Source organism: Caloenas nicobarica, chromosome 8 (genome assembly GCF_036013445.1).
Source record: "Caloenas nicobarica isolate bCalNic1 chromosome 8, bCalNic1.hap1, whole genome shotgun sequence".
NCBI lineage: Eukaryota > Metazoa > Chordata > Aves > Columbiformes > Columbidae > Caloenas > Caloenas nicobarica.
In genome coordinates this window covers 12,969,009-12,988,000 of record NC_088252.1, presented here as the reverse complement: position 1 = coordinate 12,988,000, position 18,992 = coordinate 12,969,009, and the positions used below count along the sequence as shown (strand labels likewise).

The 18,992-nt window shown below is 37.4% G+C and overlaps 1 protein-coding gene across 9 annotated transcripts in view; it reads left to right on the top strand.

Annotated features, from left to right (window-relative positions):
* The window catches only part of TRIP12 (thyroid hormone receptor interactor 12), a 79,674-nt gene that overhangs the window by 44,626 nt on the left and 16,056 nt on the right, over positions 1-18,992 (top strand). For 6 of the 9 annotated variants that reach the window (XM_065639577.1, XM_065639576.1, XM_065639570.1 and 3 more), the window contains 25 exons: positions 818-901; positions 2,246-2,341; positions 3,307-3,455; positions 3,752-3,787; positions 3,875-3,970; positions 4,360-4,452; positions 4,581-4,742; positions 6,394-6,462; positions 6,581-6,746; positions 7,511-7,628; positions 7,770-7,926; positions 8,237-8,390; positions 8,942-9,170; positions 9,903-10,021; positions 10,577-10,781; positions 11,907-12,007; positions 12,133-12,307; positions 12,712-12,853; positions 13,377-13,568; positions 14,329-14,480; positions 16,287-16,459; positions 16,894-16,967; positions 17,079-17,278; positions 18,116-18,243; positions 18,518-18,669. In XM_065639577.1, the coding sequence (XP_065495649.1) occupies positions 818-901; positions 2,246-2,341; positions 3,307-3,455; positions 3,752-3,787; positions 3,875-3,970; positions 4,360-4,452; positions 4,581-4,742; positions 6,394-6,462; positions 6,581-6,746; positions 7,511-7,628; positions 7,770-7,926; positions 8,237-8,390; positions 8,942-9,170; positions 9,903-10,021; positions 10,577-10,781; positions 11,907-12,007; positions 12,133-12,307; positions 12,712-12,853; positions 13,377-13,568; positions 14,329-14,480; positions 16,287-16,459; positions 16,894-16,967; positions 17,079-17,278; positions 18,116-18,243; positions 18,518-18,669 (3,422 nt within the window). The remainder of the gene's footprint in view (positions 1-817; positions 902-2,245; positions 2,342-3,306; positions 3,456-3,751; positions 3,788-3,874; positions 3,971-4,359; positions 4,453-4,580; positions 4,743-6,393; positions 6,463-6,580; positions 6,747-7,510; positions 7,629-7,769; positions 7,927-8,236; positions 8,391-8,941; positions 9,171-9,902; positions 10,022-10,576; positions 10,782-11,906; positions 12,008-12,132; positions 12,308-12,711; positions 12,854-13,376; positions 13,569-14,328; positions 14,481-16,286; positions 16,460-16,893; positions 16,968-17,078; positions 17,279-18,115; positions 18,244-18,517; positions 18,670-18,992) is intronic. The other 3 variants (XM_065639578.1, XM_065639574.1, XM_065639575.1) reach the window with 2 other exon arrangements.

The window sequence follows — 18,992 nt, the reverse complement described above, 5'->3', positions numbered from 1 at the left end:
GAGAAATTATTATTTAAGCTGGTAATAATTCTGGAAGGTTTTTGAATGAGAGGGACCTTTATTTTTCAATCGGATCTCTTGGATATCTGGTATGTATTTCAGTTATGCTTTTTTCAGTCTCCAAACTGTGTCTGGTAAAGTAGACTTTGGTTTTCAGGCATCTAGCTTTTTTATTTTTAAAAAATGTACCTTCAGCTGATGCTACATAAATTATTGTATTGCAAACTGTAAAGACACCAAACTGTTCAGAATGCAGAAGGCAAACATTTTCTTGTAAAAGCTCTTTTGTAACTATTCATAAATATTCTAAAAGTTTTCTGTTGAAATGGCAAGCATGTCTGTACTGGAGAAATCTGTAACCAAGTTAAATATTCTTACTTGCATGGTCTTATTAAATAGTACTTAATTTTATCATCTGGTCCTAATCAGTAGTGAGTTCGAAGGAGCTTTTTAGCAATTACACTGGATTGTAGAAAATCTTAGTGTTCTCTGCTTACAGCTAGCTACATCAGTACAGAAAGTCAAAATTAAGGGAAACAAGATGCAGCATAACACTCAATTAAGAAAAGCATAAATTTACTAAGGATACAGGTAAATGTCTTGAAAGTTAACTTGCTGATCTAGCTATATTTTTTCGTTATCTTGTGTGACTTGCAGGCTGGTTTGTTTAAAATGACAATTGTACTGAAGTATGATGGTGGCAATATTAAATGCGGAGCACTTCTGATGGTGGACGCTTCTTGATGGTCGAATTGATGTGAATTTTGTAGTTTTAAAGGCATTTTAACTTGCATTAATCTCTGTTTCATTTCTTTAGCTTCTAGTTCTGTTGCTGGGGCTGTAGGTATGACAACCTCTGGAGAAAGTGAGTCAGATGATTCAGAGATGGGAAGACTACAAGGTACAACAATTGCTATTAATTGACAATTTTTTTTGTTGTTTGCAGCCTTTAAATAGCCATACCTATCCAAATTCTGTATTACATGTAGTGGAAAGGCTGTATTTTGTTTCTCCGTCTGTGAATGTGTTGCTTTGCTTACTGTAGTTCTGAAATACGGAGTTACAAGCTTTAATTCACTAAAGATGCAAGAATTTGGAAGCAATGTCTGGAGGGGTGGCACAGTGTCCTCACTCATGTATATCGTGTGTCATACACTACTATTGATGATTTTTCAGGAGTGCATGTGGGGAGAGAATTGAGAACTCAGTCCTGTTAAGTGCGTAAGCTCAAATATGAAAATAGGTTTTTGCAAGAATTTTTCAGTTGACAGGCCAGGTTAGGCCTGCTGTTACTCTGCCTGCTTCTGGATAACATTTTTTGTGCTTGATACCCATGTTGCTGTAAGCTTTGATCAAACAAAATCTAAATGTTCTTAAAATGCTTGCTTTTGTGCTTGGGCTAAAGGATTCAGGTCTCAAAATCTGAGAGTACAGACAGGTAGAAACTCAGTTTGCATGTCCTGCAACTGTTTTAATGATTTTGCCACTATATTGCAAGGAGTTCTGAGATCAAGGTCTCCCTTACAAATGTCTGGTTTTGATTAATCTGAATATTTAATGTGGAAATGAGTGCTTTGTCACTACTAGTTCACTTGCTTACAGTCCTCAGTAAGCATAGGTATGCATTAGGAATATTGAGCTAAATTGTTTTTTACTGTTAAGCGTTATTGTATTGATCAGCTGTAGTCACCATCAGAATCACCCACTTAGTCTAGCTGAAGGCGATTGAAAAGTGTTCAAAAACAAAACCAAAAATCTAATATCTAGCAGAATTTTTTCCTCTTCTGCTCAGCGACACAAATCTGTGAACGTGATTTTCAGTGTCATTTTCTCAGTTTAGTAGTGCCACTCAGTTCCTGAAAATGTGAAGATAAGATTAAATTCTCATACGTAGTTTGAGTTCATATTTGAAATGAGTCTGGTATATCTGGCATTCTAGATCTAGACTTCCAACAATGTAGTAGACCAGATTTCCTCTGTGAAATGTATAGTTCTGGAAATGCAGTGGGTGACTTCTTAAAGGGCCTTAATGCTCTGCACACAAAATAAGTTATTTGTTCCCTAAAGGTGTCATCTTTTTGGTGTTTTTTGGAAATTGAGGTAGCTGCAGTCATCTAATCCTAACTCATCTTTCTTAAAGTATCAACATTCTAGTAGTCTTAAAATTATAGCATCGTGGAATTTAAACTTTTAAAAATATATGTAGAAGCTTTGACAATGGCTGTTATCCTCTGTTTGCTTTTAGCTCTATTAGAGGCTAGGGGTCTTCCTCCTCACCTGTTTGGCCCTCTTGGTCCTCGGATGTCGCAGCTCTTCCACAGGACAATTGGAAGTGGAGCTAGTAAGCAAAGTTTGTCTAATTTGACTTAATTCTTTCCACTTCCAGACTAGTAGAATTCAGCCGCTAGTAAATGCTAATATTTGTATTAGCTTCATAGTTTAATATTTTACATGTTGGAGATTTGTATGTTGTGGTAGTGCTAGACCACTGGTCAACAGTATTAATTTGCTTGTCTTCCTATAAGGAGGAGAAATTTGCTTCAGCCATATTTATTTTCTTTTTTTCGGGGCATCTTCATGTTCCCTTCTAGGTGGGGAAGGGAGGGTTCTTGCCTTTTCACCCCTTCCTTATCTTTTCTTTTGCATGATGGGCTGCTTAACAAAAGACCTCTCCAACCCCCTTGAGTTTTTTGCTGTCTTTAAACAAGCGCTTAAGCTAGCTTTAGAACCAGTAGTAGATGACAGTTCTAAGGTATGTTGATTATAGTTCCAGAAGTGTCTTAGTTTTCAGACAGAGAGAATTTCCTGAAGGCAGTGTGTCAGTGAGAACATGGGTCCTTAGTCTTGTTCCCCCACGTTGCATGATGCAGCTGGATTAGACATGTACCTTCTGGTCCCAGTCTGTCTGCCTCCCCAGGAGAGCCCAGGGCAGTCTGGCGCTGCCTGTGGAGAGGAGGATGGGGTCTCGGGGGTGCTCCGTGTGCTGTATTAACCGGGGATGTGGTGAGAAGTCCTTTGCTTTATAGAGATGGAGTGGTGTGAGTTCTGGCAAGACACTTGTGGTAAGCAGTGTGGTGGACTTCTTGTGCTGACCAGTCTGCACTGGAAAGACAGCCAAGAGTGAGATTTTTGCCTCCCTTTCCTATCGCCCCTTTTTATGACAGGGAAAGAAAGTGAAGCTACAAATACAGAGGAGAACCAAACTATCTCTGGTCTTCCACTCTTGCAGAAGTGTAGCATAACGGTTCCCTTGAACACTTAATGTCTTCTGATATCTTTTCCTAATTTTTTTTTCTGGATATGTAGGTTCTAAAGCCCAACAGCTTTTACAAGGTCTCCAAGCTACTGATGAAAGTCAGCAACTGCAGGCAGTGATTGAGATGTGCCAGCTCTTGGTCATGGGAAATGAAGAAACGTTAGGAGGATTTCCAGTCAAGAGTGTTGTACCAGCTTTGGTAAAGATAAAATCTCGTATTTCTATTGGAGGATATAATAGTTTACTCAATATCTCGCTTGAATAAAATATTCTTAATTATATACATGTATGTGTTTCTATATATTTCATTTGATTTTTGAGGGCATATTTTGTTAAGTTTTGCTAGGCTTATTAATTCTGTAATAGCTCAAGAATAGGTAGTGGCTCTTTGAATTTTGGTAAAAGTTTCGAAAGTCCTGAGTCAAAAGCTATGATACTGATTTGTGCCCTTGATGGTGTGTTTACTAAACTAACGATATTTTTTTTTTTAAACAGATAACACTGCTGCAGATGGAGCACAACTTTGACATTGTAGGTGATTTGTAATGTTTAAGAGATTTTGTGAAATAGAAAAATATATCATCTGAACCTAAAACCAAACATATCTGTATTTAATAGATGAACCATGCATGTCGGGCCTTAACATACATGATGGAAGCACTTCCCAGATCATCTGCTGTAGTGGTAGATGCAATTCCTGTCTTCTTGGAAAAGGTAAAATGAAATCAAAACAGTGTTATACTGATTTGAGGAGATTTTTATAATGGCTTTTCATAGCTTACAAGATAATACATAATGCATGAAAAGCTTTTAAAAACAGACTTACTCTTTTTTCACACCCTTACTGAAAAGCACTATCTGGTTCACTGAGAACTTTTTGTCTGTTTGGTATTGCGAAGATACTGCCTAATTATACAAACTGGGAATTCTTGAGGTATCTATATAGCTAATCTAGCCTTAAATTGTCTAGCTTGATTACAGCTAGCAGTGCAGCTGCATTAGTATATGTGTGTTAGTTCAGGCTAACTGTCCAGGTGTTAATAAAGATTAGTTTTACAAACTGGTTTAGAAATAAATCTACAAGCTTTCTTGTTTCATTCTAGCTGCAAGTTATTCAGTGCATTGATGTGGCAGAGCAGGCACTCACAGCCCTGGAGATGTTATCACGCAGGCATAGTAAAGCCATTCTGCAAGCAGTAAGTACAAAAAAGAAAGCGTTTTTACCTCTTCCAGTTCTACATCTTCTTCTGTGAAGATGAAATAAGAAAACAAAATTTCTGTAACTTTAGCAGTAATGAGAGTGAAAATGTTTATTTTATTACAGGGTGGGTTGGCAGACTGCTTGCTGTATCTGGAATTCTTCAGTATAAATGCACAGAGGAATGCACTGGCTATTGCTGCCAACTGCTGCCAGAGTATAACACCTGATGAGTTTCACTTTGTGGCAGACTCTTTGCCACTGCTTACGCAAAGGTTAACCCATCAGGTAAGAAACTGTTATAAAACTGAAAGTTTTAATTTTGACCTGAAAACAGTATGAAGTTGCCTCCAAATACCTAATTCTTTATTGTGTATTATTTGCCTTTGCAATGTGATAATTGCCTTAAAGTTTCTATACTGTCAAGTTGTGATATTCTAACAAGCACATGGACCTCTTGGTTTTTGTAAACGTGCTGTCAGGAATCATGATGTCCCTATTAATTTTGTAAAATGAGAAATAAGGTACTTACAGCATGAATTATAGTGAGTTTGTACTCCTTACTTGTTGCCCATCAGTAAGAGGAAATCCAGTAACATTACTCTGCTCTTCTTCTTTCTTAACAAATAAGTTGCAAGGTTCCCTCCCACTTCAAACTCAGAAAAGCTTCAGTTTCAATTTTTGTGGGTTTTTTTCTGAATTGGCTTTTTGGGAGGGCTTATGACATTTTAAGAAAGGAAGTTCCTACTCTTGCACAATAGTTTGAAGTGATGAATCCTAAATCATGGGTTCCTAAGATCTGCCTATCCTGCAATGCTGCTATGCTTATAAATGAGCACTCACAATGTCTGTTGCACCAAAAGAGATTTGGACATACTACTCGATTGGCAGGTCCTTGTTAAATAGGAGAAAAAGGAGAAATTATTTCATTCGTTAACAAATGTAACTAAATAGAAGCTTCCAGGTAATGCTTTCATGTATTCTTGTGCTATTCTTAATTTTGACAACGTCTTCTTGCTAAGAGACTACTTGAATCATTGAGGCAGCTTCACAGAAGTCAAAGGTCAGCTTTAGATGGTGCTCTGGAAACAAGAAGCACCGTTCTCAGCAATAGTAGGGACAAGTACTGACTCCTGCTCTCTGAAGAGAAGCTACAGCCCACAAAAGTAAGATTTCAAGAAATTTTGAAGTGGAATTTCTATCTCTCTTGAAAAAAAAAAAAAAAAAATCTTTCAAGCAAGGTCAGCTAGGGCAGATTGCCCAGGACCATGTCCAGCTGATTTTTTTTAAAAAATTTTTTTTAAAACAAAAGAAACAAAACCAAAACAAAACCCAAACCACCACCACCATCAAAATACCACACAAACTCCAAGGATGGAGACTTAGCCTCTCTGGGCAACCTCTTCCAGTGTTCAACAACCCTTACAGTAGAAGTATTTTATTATATTCAGATGAACTCTTTTGAGTGTTGCAATGAACTTTCAACTAGAGCTATTTTTAAAGCAATCTGTACTATCTTGGTGTCTTAAGATTTGCTGTCTTGGTGACACTGCATGATACAAAAATTCAGCTTCATGCAGTGTGTAGAACAGTAGCCTTCACTCCTGCTTATCTGTATTTGCTGTTGCTTTGTAGGTCTCTTACCTTTTGTTTCCTCCTTGTAGAATCCAAAAAGGATATTATACACCCTTTTATTCATCTCTAAAGGTCCCTAAAGGTATCTGTGCTGTAAGTGTGAGATGTTTCCCAGGGAATACGCCATATCAGGAGATCAGTTCAGACCGTATCAATGAATTTGAAATTCAGAGCTATAGTATTCTGTACAATGCAATTTGACTAGCCTTTTTGGAGAAATTTTACAAATGCCTCAAAATGACAGGGTAGGTAATGTAATGCATATATTTTAATTCAAACAAATACTTAACTTTTTTTATAATAGGACAAAAAGTCTGTTGAAAGCACTTGTCTCTGTTTTGCACGGCTAGTGGACAACTTCCAGCATGAGGAGGTAAGGGTGTGGTTTTTTTCAGTGTGGTTTTTTGTTTTTTTCCCTTCCTCAGTTTCTCCCAAGGGCTTACCTTTCAAAGTCAAACTAACATTTTTAATTTTGCTGTTCCCTCCTGAAGAACTTGCTCCAGCAGGTTGCTTCCAAGGACTTGTTAACAAATATCCAGCAGCTCTTAGTAGTGACGCCTCCTATCCTGAGCTCAGGAATGTTCATCATGGTGGTGCGCATGTTTTCCTTAATGTGCTCGAATTGTCCTACGCTTGCAGTCCAACTTATGAAGCAAAGTGAGTTCTTGCTCTGTCATATTCTGGGGGACCTATTTAAGTTAATGCCTACAGTTGATATGGAACTCTGTGCATTTGATTATACAAATATGGTTTTATTTATTTTTCTCTCTTGCCATGCTTTCCCTGGGATACAAAGTTTAGTTAATCTTGTTGAAAGTGTTTTCCTGAGAGGTTTTTCTCCCCTTTCCTGTCTCCAGCTGTTGTCACTGGAGTACTAGTCTAATTTTTGACTCTATATTAGCTGCACGGGTTATTCTCATTTCAACCCAAGTCGAATAATTCTTTTTATAGCCTTTACTAGGTGGGAGAAACATGCGATTTAAGGGCTTTTTCTAAGGGAAAACATTAAGTAACAGCTGTGTAGCTGTCTTAGTTCTCACTTGTTTTTTTTCTTTTCATCCTGTAAATTTTGACTTGTCACTTCAGCTGCCCTGTATGTTCTCCTGTTTTCTTCTGTGCCCTGTATGTAGAGTGATATTTGATATTTCCTCTCTAGATGTCCCTTAAAGGAAGAAAAAAACCCCCACAAACAAAAAAACCCAAAACCAACAAAAAACCCACAACAAACCAACAACAAAACCCCAAAAAAACCTCAGACCTGAGAACAAACCCGTTTCTTACATTTGAAGAGAGATGGATTTTTGTCTTGCTGTCTACTGTCTGTTTGCTTAGGGCAGTGACTGTCTCTTCAGTGTAGTGTCCAACACAAAATGGAGTCCATGTTCTGATGCAAGTAGTCTTATAAAGAATAATTTTTATAGATATTGCAGAAACGCTTCACTTCCTCCTTTGTGGAGCCTCAAATGGGAGTTGTCAAGAACAAATTGACCTTGTTCCACGAAGTCCTCAAGAACTTTATGAGCTTACTTCTCTTATCTGGTAAGTTATGCAGCCCTAGGTTTTGGGCCTGGTTGGTATGTTAAAATCCATAACTTCTCTAAAATTAAGGCAAACAGTTTTCAGCCTAGATGGACTTTATTGTATACTTGCAGTGAAATACTGTTTTAATGTTCTTTACAGTGAACTGATGCCTTGCCTGCCAAAAGAAGGAATCTTTGCTGTTGATACTATGCTGAAGAAAGGAAATGCACAAAATACAGATGGTGCAATATGGCAATGGCGAGATGACAGGGGTCTCTGGCATCCCTACAACAGGATTGATAGTCGAATAATAGAGGTAGTAATTACACACATTTGTGTGGTGACGTATTTTAAATGTGCGTGTGGTTGTATAAGGCATTGAGTGCTTCCTTTACGGTTTTGAAAATATCGGCCTTGTTCCTCCTGAGAAACACAAGTTTCCTCAAACCTCATGCTGAAATGTTGCACTATTTTGGTATTCAGTAATGAGTGAACTGCTTAATCACTGTTCTTATTGAATTTCTGTCAACCATTGTTTTTCCTACTGTGTTTGCCCTCTCATCACCTTTCATATAGCTTCCTGCTTGTTAGGGATTTCTTAACTTTAAACTCTTCCTTGTTTTTAGGCAGCTCATCAGGTCGGTGAGGATGAGATAAGCCTGTCTACCCTTGGGCGTGTCTATACGATTGATTTTAACTCTATGCAGCAAATAAATGAGGATACTGGAACAGCACGTGCCATTCAGCGAAAACCAAACCCTTTAGCCAATACGAACACTAGTAAGTGCGCCTTAGGAGATACCTGGTGCCTCTAGCTATTGTGAACTTTTCCTGGGTTTTACAAGTCTGCTGCTTAGCCAAGAGATTTCTTGTGGTTTCTCTGGAACATCAAACTGTTCTGATTTACATGAAGGACAACAGCTTTACAACAAAACTCAGACTGTTGAAATGTGTTCCTTTTAACGTATGAACTCTTTTCCTGAGAACTGAAAATACATTAAACCGGGGAGGGAGCTGGGGGTGTTCCTGGCTTGGGATTTTCTGAAACAGTTTTGTTCATACAGTTCTTTAATGAAGACTGTGTGAAAACTTCTTACTGTCCAATGGAAATATGTAAGAGAACTGAAAAGTTTTGATTCCTTGAAAGAGGAAGATTTGTACCTACATTCTTGCTATTGGTTTGACTTCTGGTTCTTAAATTATATCTTTTCAATTCAAGAGCTAAACCAATTCAGCTTAAAACAACAACAACAAAAACCAAGCAAAAACAAACCCCATCAGAGCAGAGATGCAAAGAACTGTGTAGTGATTTGTTGTACAATTTCTCACAGGTGGACATTCAGAATTGAAGAAGGATGATGCTCGAGCACAACTAATGAAAGAGGACCCAGAACTGGCAAAATCCTTTATCAAAACATTGTTTGGTGTTCTTTATGAAGTATATAGTTCTTCAGCTGGACCTGCTGTTAGACACAAGTGCCTTAGAGCAATTCTTAGAATAATTTATTTTGCTGATGCTGAACTTCTGAAGGATGTGCTGAAAAACCATGCTGTTTCAAGGTGGGTTTTGTTAACCATTGTGAATGAAATTGATTTTGAGCTTAAAACTCAAACTTGTGATTATGTTTTTTAATCATCTTTGTCATGGGAAAATTGTACTTTTGCGAATTAAACACATAAGAATTTAAAAGCTGAGGCTCTCAGCTTTCAGGAGTTTTTTGCATGTTAGACTTTGCAGTAGGTGCCAGCTCTAGGTATTCTTATTAGAAACATAGTTTACCTTCATGTCTCTGTGTACTAATAATGTATAATGTTACCATTTACCGTTTTTCTGATTTCTAAAGCTTGCCTATAAACTTTTCTGAGGGCAAGATGACTTTTGCGGTAATGTGAACAATAACAGACTCTCACGGCATTCAGCTTTCAAGTTCTAATCATGAAACCTCTCCGATATGATATACCATCAAGTCAGGATCTAGATAAAAAGGATGCAATTAGAAAATAAACTGACTAGTTTTCAAAGGCAGTACTCAGGTCCACAACACTGTGTTCTTTAAAGGAAGAAAACACTCTTCCTTTATGCCACATGTTAAAACTTGGTAAAAGTGATTTAGGTGGGAAGAGGACTCTTTCAGTCCTTTCATTTATAGCATTTACAAAAGCACAATGAAATTTGTTTGCTTTCAGTTTCCTGTATCATGTGTGCAAGACAAAGTGGCTTGATTTTAATTTTTTAAAAACAACAAAAAAAATGAAAAGACAAACCTAATTCCAGTAAACTATCTGTTTTAGTCATATTGCCTCAATGCTGTCAAGTCAAGACCTTAAGATAGTAGTTGGAGCCCTGCAGATGGCAGAGATTTTAATGCAAAAGTTACCTGACATTTTCAGTGTTTACTTCAGAAGAGAAGGTAAGTCTTGCTTGTGCTTCTCCCTCCCAGTCTTCATCTCCTTATTTAGTATTTTAAAAGCATGTATGTGCAAATCCATGTAAGCTATTGTCATATGACTGGGGAGGAGCTGACCAGGGCTCTGGAGGAGACAAGCTTGTTTCTTGTGACTCTGAAAGCAGTTTGTACAGGCTTACTAGATGCTAGTGAATTTACATTTAGGCTTAAGACGGCTTGCTGAAATTACATGAGTAGTCTTACTCGACAAAACAGATGAATCTTTGGCAGGAACTCTTTGTTATAATCTACTGGGGATTTTGAAGTTTCTTTAGCTATTCTTCATGCTGCTGTCATTATTTTTATTTTAAACTATGTAAATTGACTTTTTCAAGAAAGGCTTGAACTGCTTTTAAAACAATATTGATGCGTGGGGTGAGGCAGTGCTGCCATAGTCAAAGCAGACATTCTGATAATGGACTTCTACCTGTTCAAACACCTTTGTCCTCATCCCACCTCACAAAAAATCCCCTCACAACCAAACCAACCCACCGAACCAAGATTTCTTCTTTTGCAAAGGTGTGATGCACCAAGTGAAAAACTTAGCAGAGTCTGAGGCTCTGCTAACAAGCCCACCAAAAGTGTGCACCAATGGATCAGGAACGCTGGGTACCACAACAATAAGTACTGGAACAGCCACTGCTGCCAGTAATGCAGCTGCTGATTTGGGCTCTCCCAGCTTACAACACAGCCGGGAGGATTCTTTGGATCTGAGCCCGCAGGGGTAAGTGTGGTATTTGTTGTGAGCAAACAATCTGTGTGTGTGTGGTTTTCTTTTTGTTTTTCTTCAAAAGTCTTGACTGACATGAGCTGCTACAGTATCATCTGTGTTTTGCTGTGATAGTTTCCCTCTAAAGAGCTAAAATGGAGTGGTGGTAAAGCTATCAATAGGTAGTTTTGATTAGTTATATATCTATTAAAACCAAAAATAACAAAAAAAAAAAAAAAGGAGAGAGGAAGAAACCAACCAACCAACAACACACACCAAACAAAAAAACCCACCAAACAAACCCAACACACACACAAAATCCACTAGTGACCTGATAGTTATGATCTAGCAATATGAAACAATCCAAGTTGTTTGTGGAGAGGCTGGAGAATGCCAAAAGCAACAGCTGCAGTCTCATGTAACTCTTGAGCACAGAGTGATTCTTTCAGAGAAATGATAGCTGTGATGCATGGTTCCTTTCTACTGCAGACTGGAGGAAAAAGAAGTCCTAAGTTATTTTGAACACTTGTAGAATTAGAATCTCTTGCAGGAATAAATTATTTTAGTGTTACAGTTTGCCTTTGTTTTAAAGGTGAAATGTTTGTCTTAACGTATTGGCATAATAAGGAAACTCACCTTAAACCAGAATTGAAATATGTGAACTTGGGAAGTGTAGGTCTTGGTGAGTAGAAACTCCATAAATTATTGAAAAATGTGCCCTCTGGGTTTTAATAGGGGAGGCAGGTCAAATACCCACTGTCTCTTGGTGTGTATTTGGTAGAGGTCTTTCAGATGTTTTCTTTTTAAGTGTATTCAAATAGATTAATAACCAGATAGCTACACAAATAAAAACATGAAAATTATGAGAAACCTTTATTCAGTGGTACTTTTGGCTGTATATGGCTGCCCATAGTAGAAGGGCGACAGAAAGCAAAACCCCCTCTTGTCCTGCCAGTTAAAACAGAGTTGAGGCCCCTTCTCTCAAAGCTCATTCTTCCCCTGTGCCCTCCTTGTTATGGGATAGAACCTTTTTTTTAGTTCTTGAGGAAAGAGCTGGCAGATGCACCTTAAACTGGGGGGTGGGTATGCATACGAATATGGTTGATGGAAACACATTACTTTGTTTTTATATTTGGACAGACGACTGAGCGATGTTCTAAAGAGAAAACGACTGCCGAAGCGAGGGCCGAGGAGACCAAAATACTCTCCTCCAAGAGATGATGACAAAGTAGACAATCAAGGTAAATCATTCTTAAAATGTGATACTCTATCTCCTTTTAAATTTAAAAGTAAGCTTGCAGGCTTTTGAAAGTGCTATCTGTAATAAACCTGTTGATTCTCTTAATTTTGTCTCTGCTTCCTCCAGCTAAAAGCCCTACAACTACTCAATCACCTAAATCTTCCTTTTTGGCAAGTTTAAATCCTAAAACATGGGGAAGATTAAGCACACAGTCCAACAGTAATAATATTGAACCAGCACGAACAGCAGGAGTAAGTGGTCTTGCAAGGGCTGCTTCCAAGGACACCATTTCCAATAACAGGTACACACATGCAGAATCAAAATAATTTTAATATGGTATTGACTTTGAGGTGCAGCTGCTTTCTTATGATAAGGAGGTGATGAAGTAGCACCTGTCAAGGAAGTTTGAGTTTAACCACTGTTAAAATTTAACTCTGGAAGAAAAATCAATAAATTAAGTTTGAGAAAATAACCTCTTAATAGGTTCAAGTAGCATGCTGGGGGAAAAATTGGAGAATTGGGGAAAAATGGTGTGTAAAGTAATCTGTGGAGAATAGACGCTTACTGCGTTGGAGTGAGAGGAAGGGATTTAGTCTGTGACTGCTGTTAAACATGGGGAAAATGATACTCTGGCTGTGTTTACTTGTAAAATTGGAGTATGCAAATATAAGAGTGGCCAAATGCCTTTTGTGTGCTTTGTTACAGAGAAAAAATTAAGGGCTGGATTAAGGAGCAAGCCCATAAGTTTGTAGAACGTTATTTTAGTTCTGAAAACATGGATGGAAGCAATCCAGCACTAAATGTATTACAGAGACTTTGCACTGCAACTGAACAACTCAACCTCCAGGTTAGAAATAGCAAACTTACTTGGGGTGAGGGTGGGAATGGAAGCAGTAGAAGTATTTAGGAGGAAGCTAGAGGAAAGCTGACCATTTTAGACAGTGTGGCCAGGATTTTAAGCATAGGCTTTTTGTTCTTAATCTTAAATGATGATACAGTGTTTTATAACTTGCAATGGTTTGATTGGTTGGTTTTCTTTTTGGAGGTTTTTTTGGTGTTTTTTTTTTTTTCTTAAACCCTCTGTTTGGAGCTTATCTTTATGTTGCATGAGACAGAAATGAGACCTTGCATTTCTCTTAAAACAAGGAAAAGGTAGGTATTGCCTGTAATGTCCTCTCTTGAATAGAGAAATTGCTGATCCTCAGATTATTTGCGTTGTTATTGCTTGAATTGTTACTATACACTACAGACTTTCCCTTTTGTTTTTTTTTTCTCCTCCCTTTAGAGCTGTTCCATGCAGTAGTAGGAAAAACAGTATTTCCTAAGCCCTTTATACCTGGGTAGTAACACACTACTTTCATATTTTCCAGGTGGATGGTGGAACAGAGTGCCTTGTAGAAATCCGTAGCATTGTCTCGGAGTCTGATGTCTCCTCATTTGAAATCCAGCATAGTGGGTTTGTTAAACAACTGCTGCTTTACTTGACATCTAAAAGTGAGAAAGATGCTGTAAGCAGGGACATCAGATTGAAAAGATTTCTTCATGTATTTTTTTCTTCTCCAGTAAGTTTTATTGTTTTGTTATTCTTAGTTTTCTGTATCTCAAATTGTACTTACTGACCATCTGAGAGGTTCAACAATGACCTTGACTTTAAGATGGAGTACAGAAGGAATGTTTGGTTTATGTCTAAGCTGTATAACACTGCAACTTTGACATAGTTCTATGTCTTTACGAGTCATAAACTTTTTAGAATACCCTGTAATTACAGAGAATTCCACACAACAGTGGAAAAAGAAATAATCTGAAATGGCCAATTGTCTGAGTCTTGAACAACTTAAAAGTTGTTTCTGACTTTTAAGAAGTTGATATGGAAAGACTTTGGTCAGTAGTCTTATCACTTGCTCTCTTTACTTGTAAATACTGCAAGAAACTAGATTGTCCTGTTTTTAAAGGAAGAAATTTGAAGTGGAAGAGAGGAAAGTAGACACTACAGCTTCTATGAAGCTTACTGCTCATGGTTAAGGGTGAATGTTTAAAATCTGTTGAGCTGTTCAATTGAAATCGGGAGAGAAAAGCGCATTTTTTTTAAATGAGTCTTTCATAAATTTGTGTTATCTCGTCATGCTGATACTCTTGCTACTTTAAGTGAGCGCAGTGATTCTCAAAATTTGTACGTGTCGTGTGTGGGTTTTTGGGGGGTTTCTTTGGTTTGGTTTGGTTTTTTTTAAAACAAACAAACAAAAACAACAAAAACTTGTGGTATAAATTGTTTTAAGATGGATTAATTTAAGCACATAACTAAATGACTGGAATACGTTTCAGCTTCCTGGAGAAGAGCCCCTTGGAAGACTAGAGCCATTAGAAAATGCACCTTTGTTGGCATTGGTCCATAAAATGAACAATTGCCTCAGTCAGATGGAACAGTTTCCTGTAAAAGTGCATGACTTCCCTAGTGGAAATGGAACAGGGAGCAGGTAAGGATTAATGCTCAGGTAACAGTCTTTGTTGGCAGCTTTTGTTTCCTAAAACCTGTTTCAACATAAAAGTTGCAGGAGTTAATGGAAATTTCTGACCCTGTTACAGACAAAAGCAATTACACAGTTGACTTTTTTATTCAGTGGAAGATTGGCTATTTAACCAAAGGTTTGCTTACAGTATGGAACTTCTCTCAGATTGGGGGTGGATGTATAATTTTAAATGCAATCTCTAAGTTTTAAAAATTCAAATGTCTTCCTTGTTGCCATGTAACAAACACTAGAAAGAAATAATCTATCAATTGCTGAGACACTGGTATTTTTTTAGTGAAGTAATTAAGCTGCTGAGTTTGTATTACAGTGCTAAACTCTGATATTCAGATAAGTTCTGTTCTCTAGGATGATAATAGATTGAGTGATAACTGTTGGCTGTCAACACAGTTTAAAATAACTGTGCATCTGCCCTGTGTCCTAAGATAGATTAGATTTGGAATCCAACTTATTTGTGTTTTCAGTAGCAAATTTGAGTGACTGAAGAACTATTTCTACAATTTCTTTTCTGTACTTTATTAAATCAACATTATTTTTTCTTTATTGTATAGCGGTTAGTAAGTCTATTCCAGTATAAGTTGCATATAAGTTTTGAAAGTATTTTGTGGTGCTGGCTAAAAGCTCAATTTGATTAGAGACACATTCTTGTGATTATGTAGAAATTAGGAGGGAATGAGCATTGAAAATCAATTTTTGAAAACTATTCTTTTAAAGTCTGAAATGCCAAAATCTTCTATCTCTCAGGTAGTAAGATAGAATGGATTATTTTGTCACTAATTGTGACACAAGATCCTTTATAGTAGATGTGCTAGAGCTTTACACTGTAGCACTAATCTAATTTACATTAAAAATCAGGTTTTTTTTTTTTCTGTGAAACTGTGTTAAAATCCATGGGAATCAATGCAATATACAGATTTCTAATATGTGAAGGAATTGTCTTGATACTGACTTTTGCAAATAGTGTGTGCTCCGTAATCTTACACCACTTCCTAATGTGTACTGTTTCTGTAGAAAATGGGATAACTAAGAAAGTTATAAAGCTTCTAATCATAGAAGCAAAATTCTGCTGTTCTTTCCAATAGAAAATTAAACAGGGGAAGTCAGAGTACTGTAGCATTGACTGCTAGTCTTACTGTGGATTATGTCAGTGAGGATTTTGAGGCATTAAGATTAGGTAGTCTTCACTAGTACCCGGATGTAGAAGCAGCCCAAGATAAGAGGTTTGTGTATAAAAACAGCTAGCTTGAGTATTGATAGTTTGAGGGTGGAACATATGTATAAGCTATACTTGGCCAAAAAACCAGACTTTTCACGTTGTCCCCTTAGGTCCTTATTACAAAACCATATGAATAGCTACTTGCATTTTCCACCTCCGATTCTGATCCTTATTGCACTGCAGGTAAACGCAGCTCTAAATCTTATGTGGCATCAGTGACCACTGTGCAGCTCCAGGCCTCAGAGATGGTCGGTATAGGCCATACTGTAATCAGGCCCCAGACTGGATTTGCTCTTAATCCATGTAGCTTTCACTGGAAATTGGATTTTGTCTAACTTGGATTCTGGTGTTCTTGTAGAATAAAATTTTTAATTTGTTTAGCTATATCTTAATAGCTTATTTCTGGAGAAATAGACAGAAATAATACTCAGAACGACTGAATTCTTAAATGCATGTATCAGCCTATTTTAATGCATTTTTAAATGCAATGTGGCTATTAGATTCTTTGTGTAGCAACTTTTTTCACAAATTATTTTGAGTTTTTCTCTTAACAGAGGATCCCAAGCTTTAAAATTCTTCAATACGCATCAATTAAAATGCCAGCTGCAAAGACATCCAGACTGTGCTAATGTGAAACAGTGGAAAGGTGGACCTGTGAAGATTGATCCTCTGGCTTTGGTACAAGCCATTGAAAGATACCTTGTAGTTAGAGGTATATACATAATTATACAGTCACATGTGTTTTACTTGTTGGGATAGTCGCTACTGTCAGTAGTGGAGAGTCTGTAATAACTTGTGAGGATTATACTGAAGGCAAATGGGAGGTACCTATAAATGTATGTTGTTCACAGGGGAGGAGACTAAGGCTGCAGAGAACATTCTCTTTTCTGGGACAAACTTTTCCCTGTTGTAAACAGTTCGGCCTAAATACTAACAGAAGTGTAATCTGGTTGACTGTCAGACTGACTGTAACTTGGCATTTTTTATGCCAGATGTGGATACTGAAATATGTTCTAATGTGTCTGTTGCTTTTTTTTAACTGATGTATTTTGGAGCTGGTTTAAACAGTGGAGTTTAGGAAAAAGTATGAAAGCATTGCTACATTTCATGTAAAAACAAATAAGGATGTTTCTTCTCTTGCCTCAGGCTATGGAAGAGTTAGAGAAGACGATGAGGATAGTGATGATGATGGGTCAGATGAAGAAATAGATGAATCTTTGGTAAGCTTTTGCTGTGGGGGTAAGGAACAGCGTGGAGAGCAGCTTAAAAAAAAGCTAGCTACAAGTTTCCTTACTTGTGTGGTGTGTTTTGTTTTTGTTGTTGTTGTTCAGGCTGCTCAATTCTTAAATTCAGGGAATGTGAGACATAGACTGCAATTTTACATTGGAGATCACTTGCTGCCATACAATATGACTGTGTATCAAGCAGTTAGGCAGTACAGTTTGCAAGCTGAGGAGGAGAGGGAGTCTACAGATGATGAAAGCAACCCATTGGGAAGAGCTGGGATTTGGACAAAAACGCACACCATTTGGTAAGTTGGCTAGAGAAACTGAGGGACAACTCCAGTTTCCTAGATGTATATACATAAAGAAAATGGGAATATAGCTGTCTCTTCCCCACACCCCCTCCAAATCTGTGAAGCTTTTACTTTCTTGATGTCCTTGAGATACTCAAATCTTAGTAGGAATTCATTGTTAGCTACTGTTCTTTCTGGTTCACGAGCAAAGCTGCTGAACAAGAAATGGAGAATCTTAAATGATACCTGCTAGATGGAGAGAAGTCATACTTGGTGTTAGGTAACTAACCACAAACAACAGAGAATGTGTCTGCAGTCTACAAATAATGGCCAACTTCAAACTGGTTTCCATAGTATTAATACATTGCTATGCAAGTAAATGGATTCTCTGGCTATACTTTGCAAGGAGCAGTATTGACCTTTGACTGTGCCAAAGTTTTTAACATTCAGCAGTGTCTTTTCCGTTCTAATGCTTAAATGTGTTATGCAAAAGAAAAAACAAACCAGCAACAACCAACCAACCAAATCCAAACAAAAAAATGCCACGACAACGACAAAAAACCCCAGACAAACCATTTTTTTTTTTTTTTTTTGTCTATACCTTCTGCTTCTCTTCTTCCAGTTCATGGAGCCAGAGGGAGAGTCCCCATTTTTTTCTCCCTCATGACATGCTTTGTTTCTGAGGCTTCAAAGGCTGGACAATACCCAAATGCATTGTTCTTGTCTTTCTGCTTTTAACTGTCATTCAAGTAAAATTCTGGTAGTCAAAGAACTAACGCTTCTATAACTGTTTTTGATTCCATGTAAGTTAGTATTTTGCAAACATGTTTTTAACTTTTAATTTCCTTTTAGGTACAAGCCGGTGCGAGAGGATGAAGATGGCAATAAGGACTGTGTTGGTGGTAAAAGAGGAAGAGCGCAAACTGCTCCCACAAAAACCTCCCCTAGAAATTCTAAAAAGCACGATGAATTGTGGCATGGTGAGTGTGCTACCTTGCTACTATGTTAGATTTGTGAAATTTCTGGAACGATGCGGGGGAAGAGTCTTTAGGCACCACAGTGGTTTTTTTAAAGCAAGCAAAATAGAAGTAGGCATATATTAATGTGTGTATTGAGACTAAAAATAAGATACTGAATTGTCTAACTCAACTCTTGTAGTTAACTGAATCCCATGACTATTACTGCCTAGGCTCCTAATAATTAAATATTGGAAAGACTGTTTTGTTTTAATAACATATTCTTTCTTCCTGCCAGATGGTGTATGCCCTTCAGTATTAAATCCTCTAGAAGTTTACCTCATATCTACTCCACCTGAAAACATAACATTTGAAGATCCCTCATTGGATGTTATTCTTCTTTTGAGAGTTTTACATGCTATCAGTCGATACTGGTATTACTTGTATGATGTGAGTAGAGCACTTTTTAAATCACTTTCATACTTGATACAGATAACTCTGTCCTGAAACACCTTAAAATAGCCTTCTTCCCTTGCCTGCTGCCCACCACCAAGACAGAATAATGCCAATACTACTATCTCCCCCTACCTGTTTCCCTAACTTCTGGTAAAACAAAGGCTATAAATTCTTACAGTCAATTATATTTCCTCTATAGTGTGTTAAACACACTCTTCTGTGCTTTTCCCTTAAGTTCAAAGAGCAACATTATTTCTGAAAAGAAAATGAATAGTAAAAATCTGCTCAGCCTTTCTTTCATGGCTTAGACTCTGTAT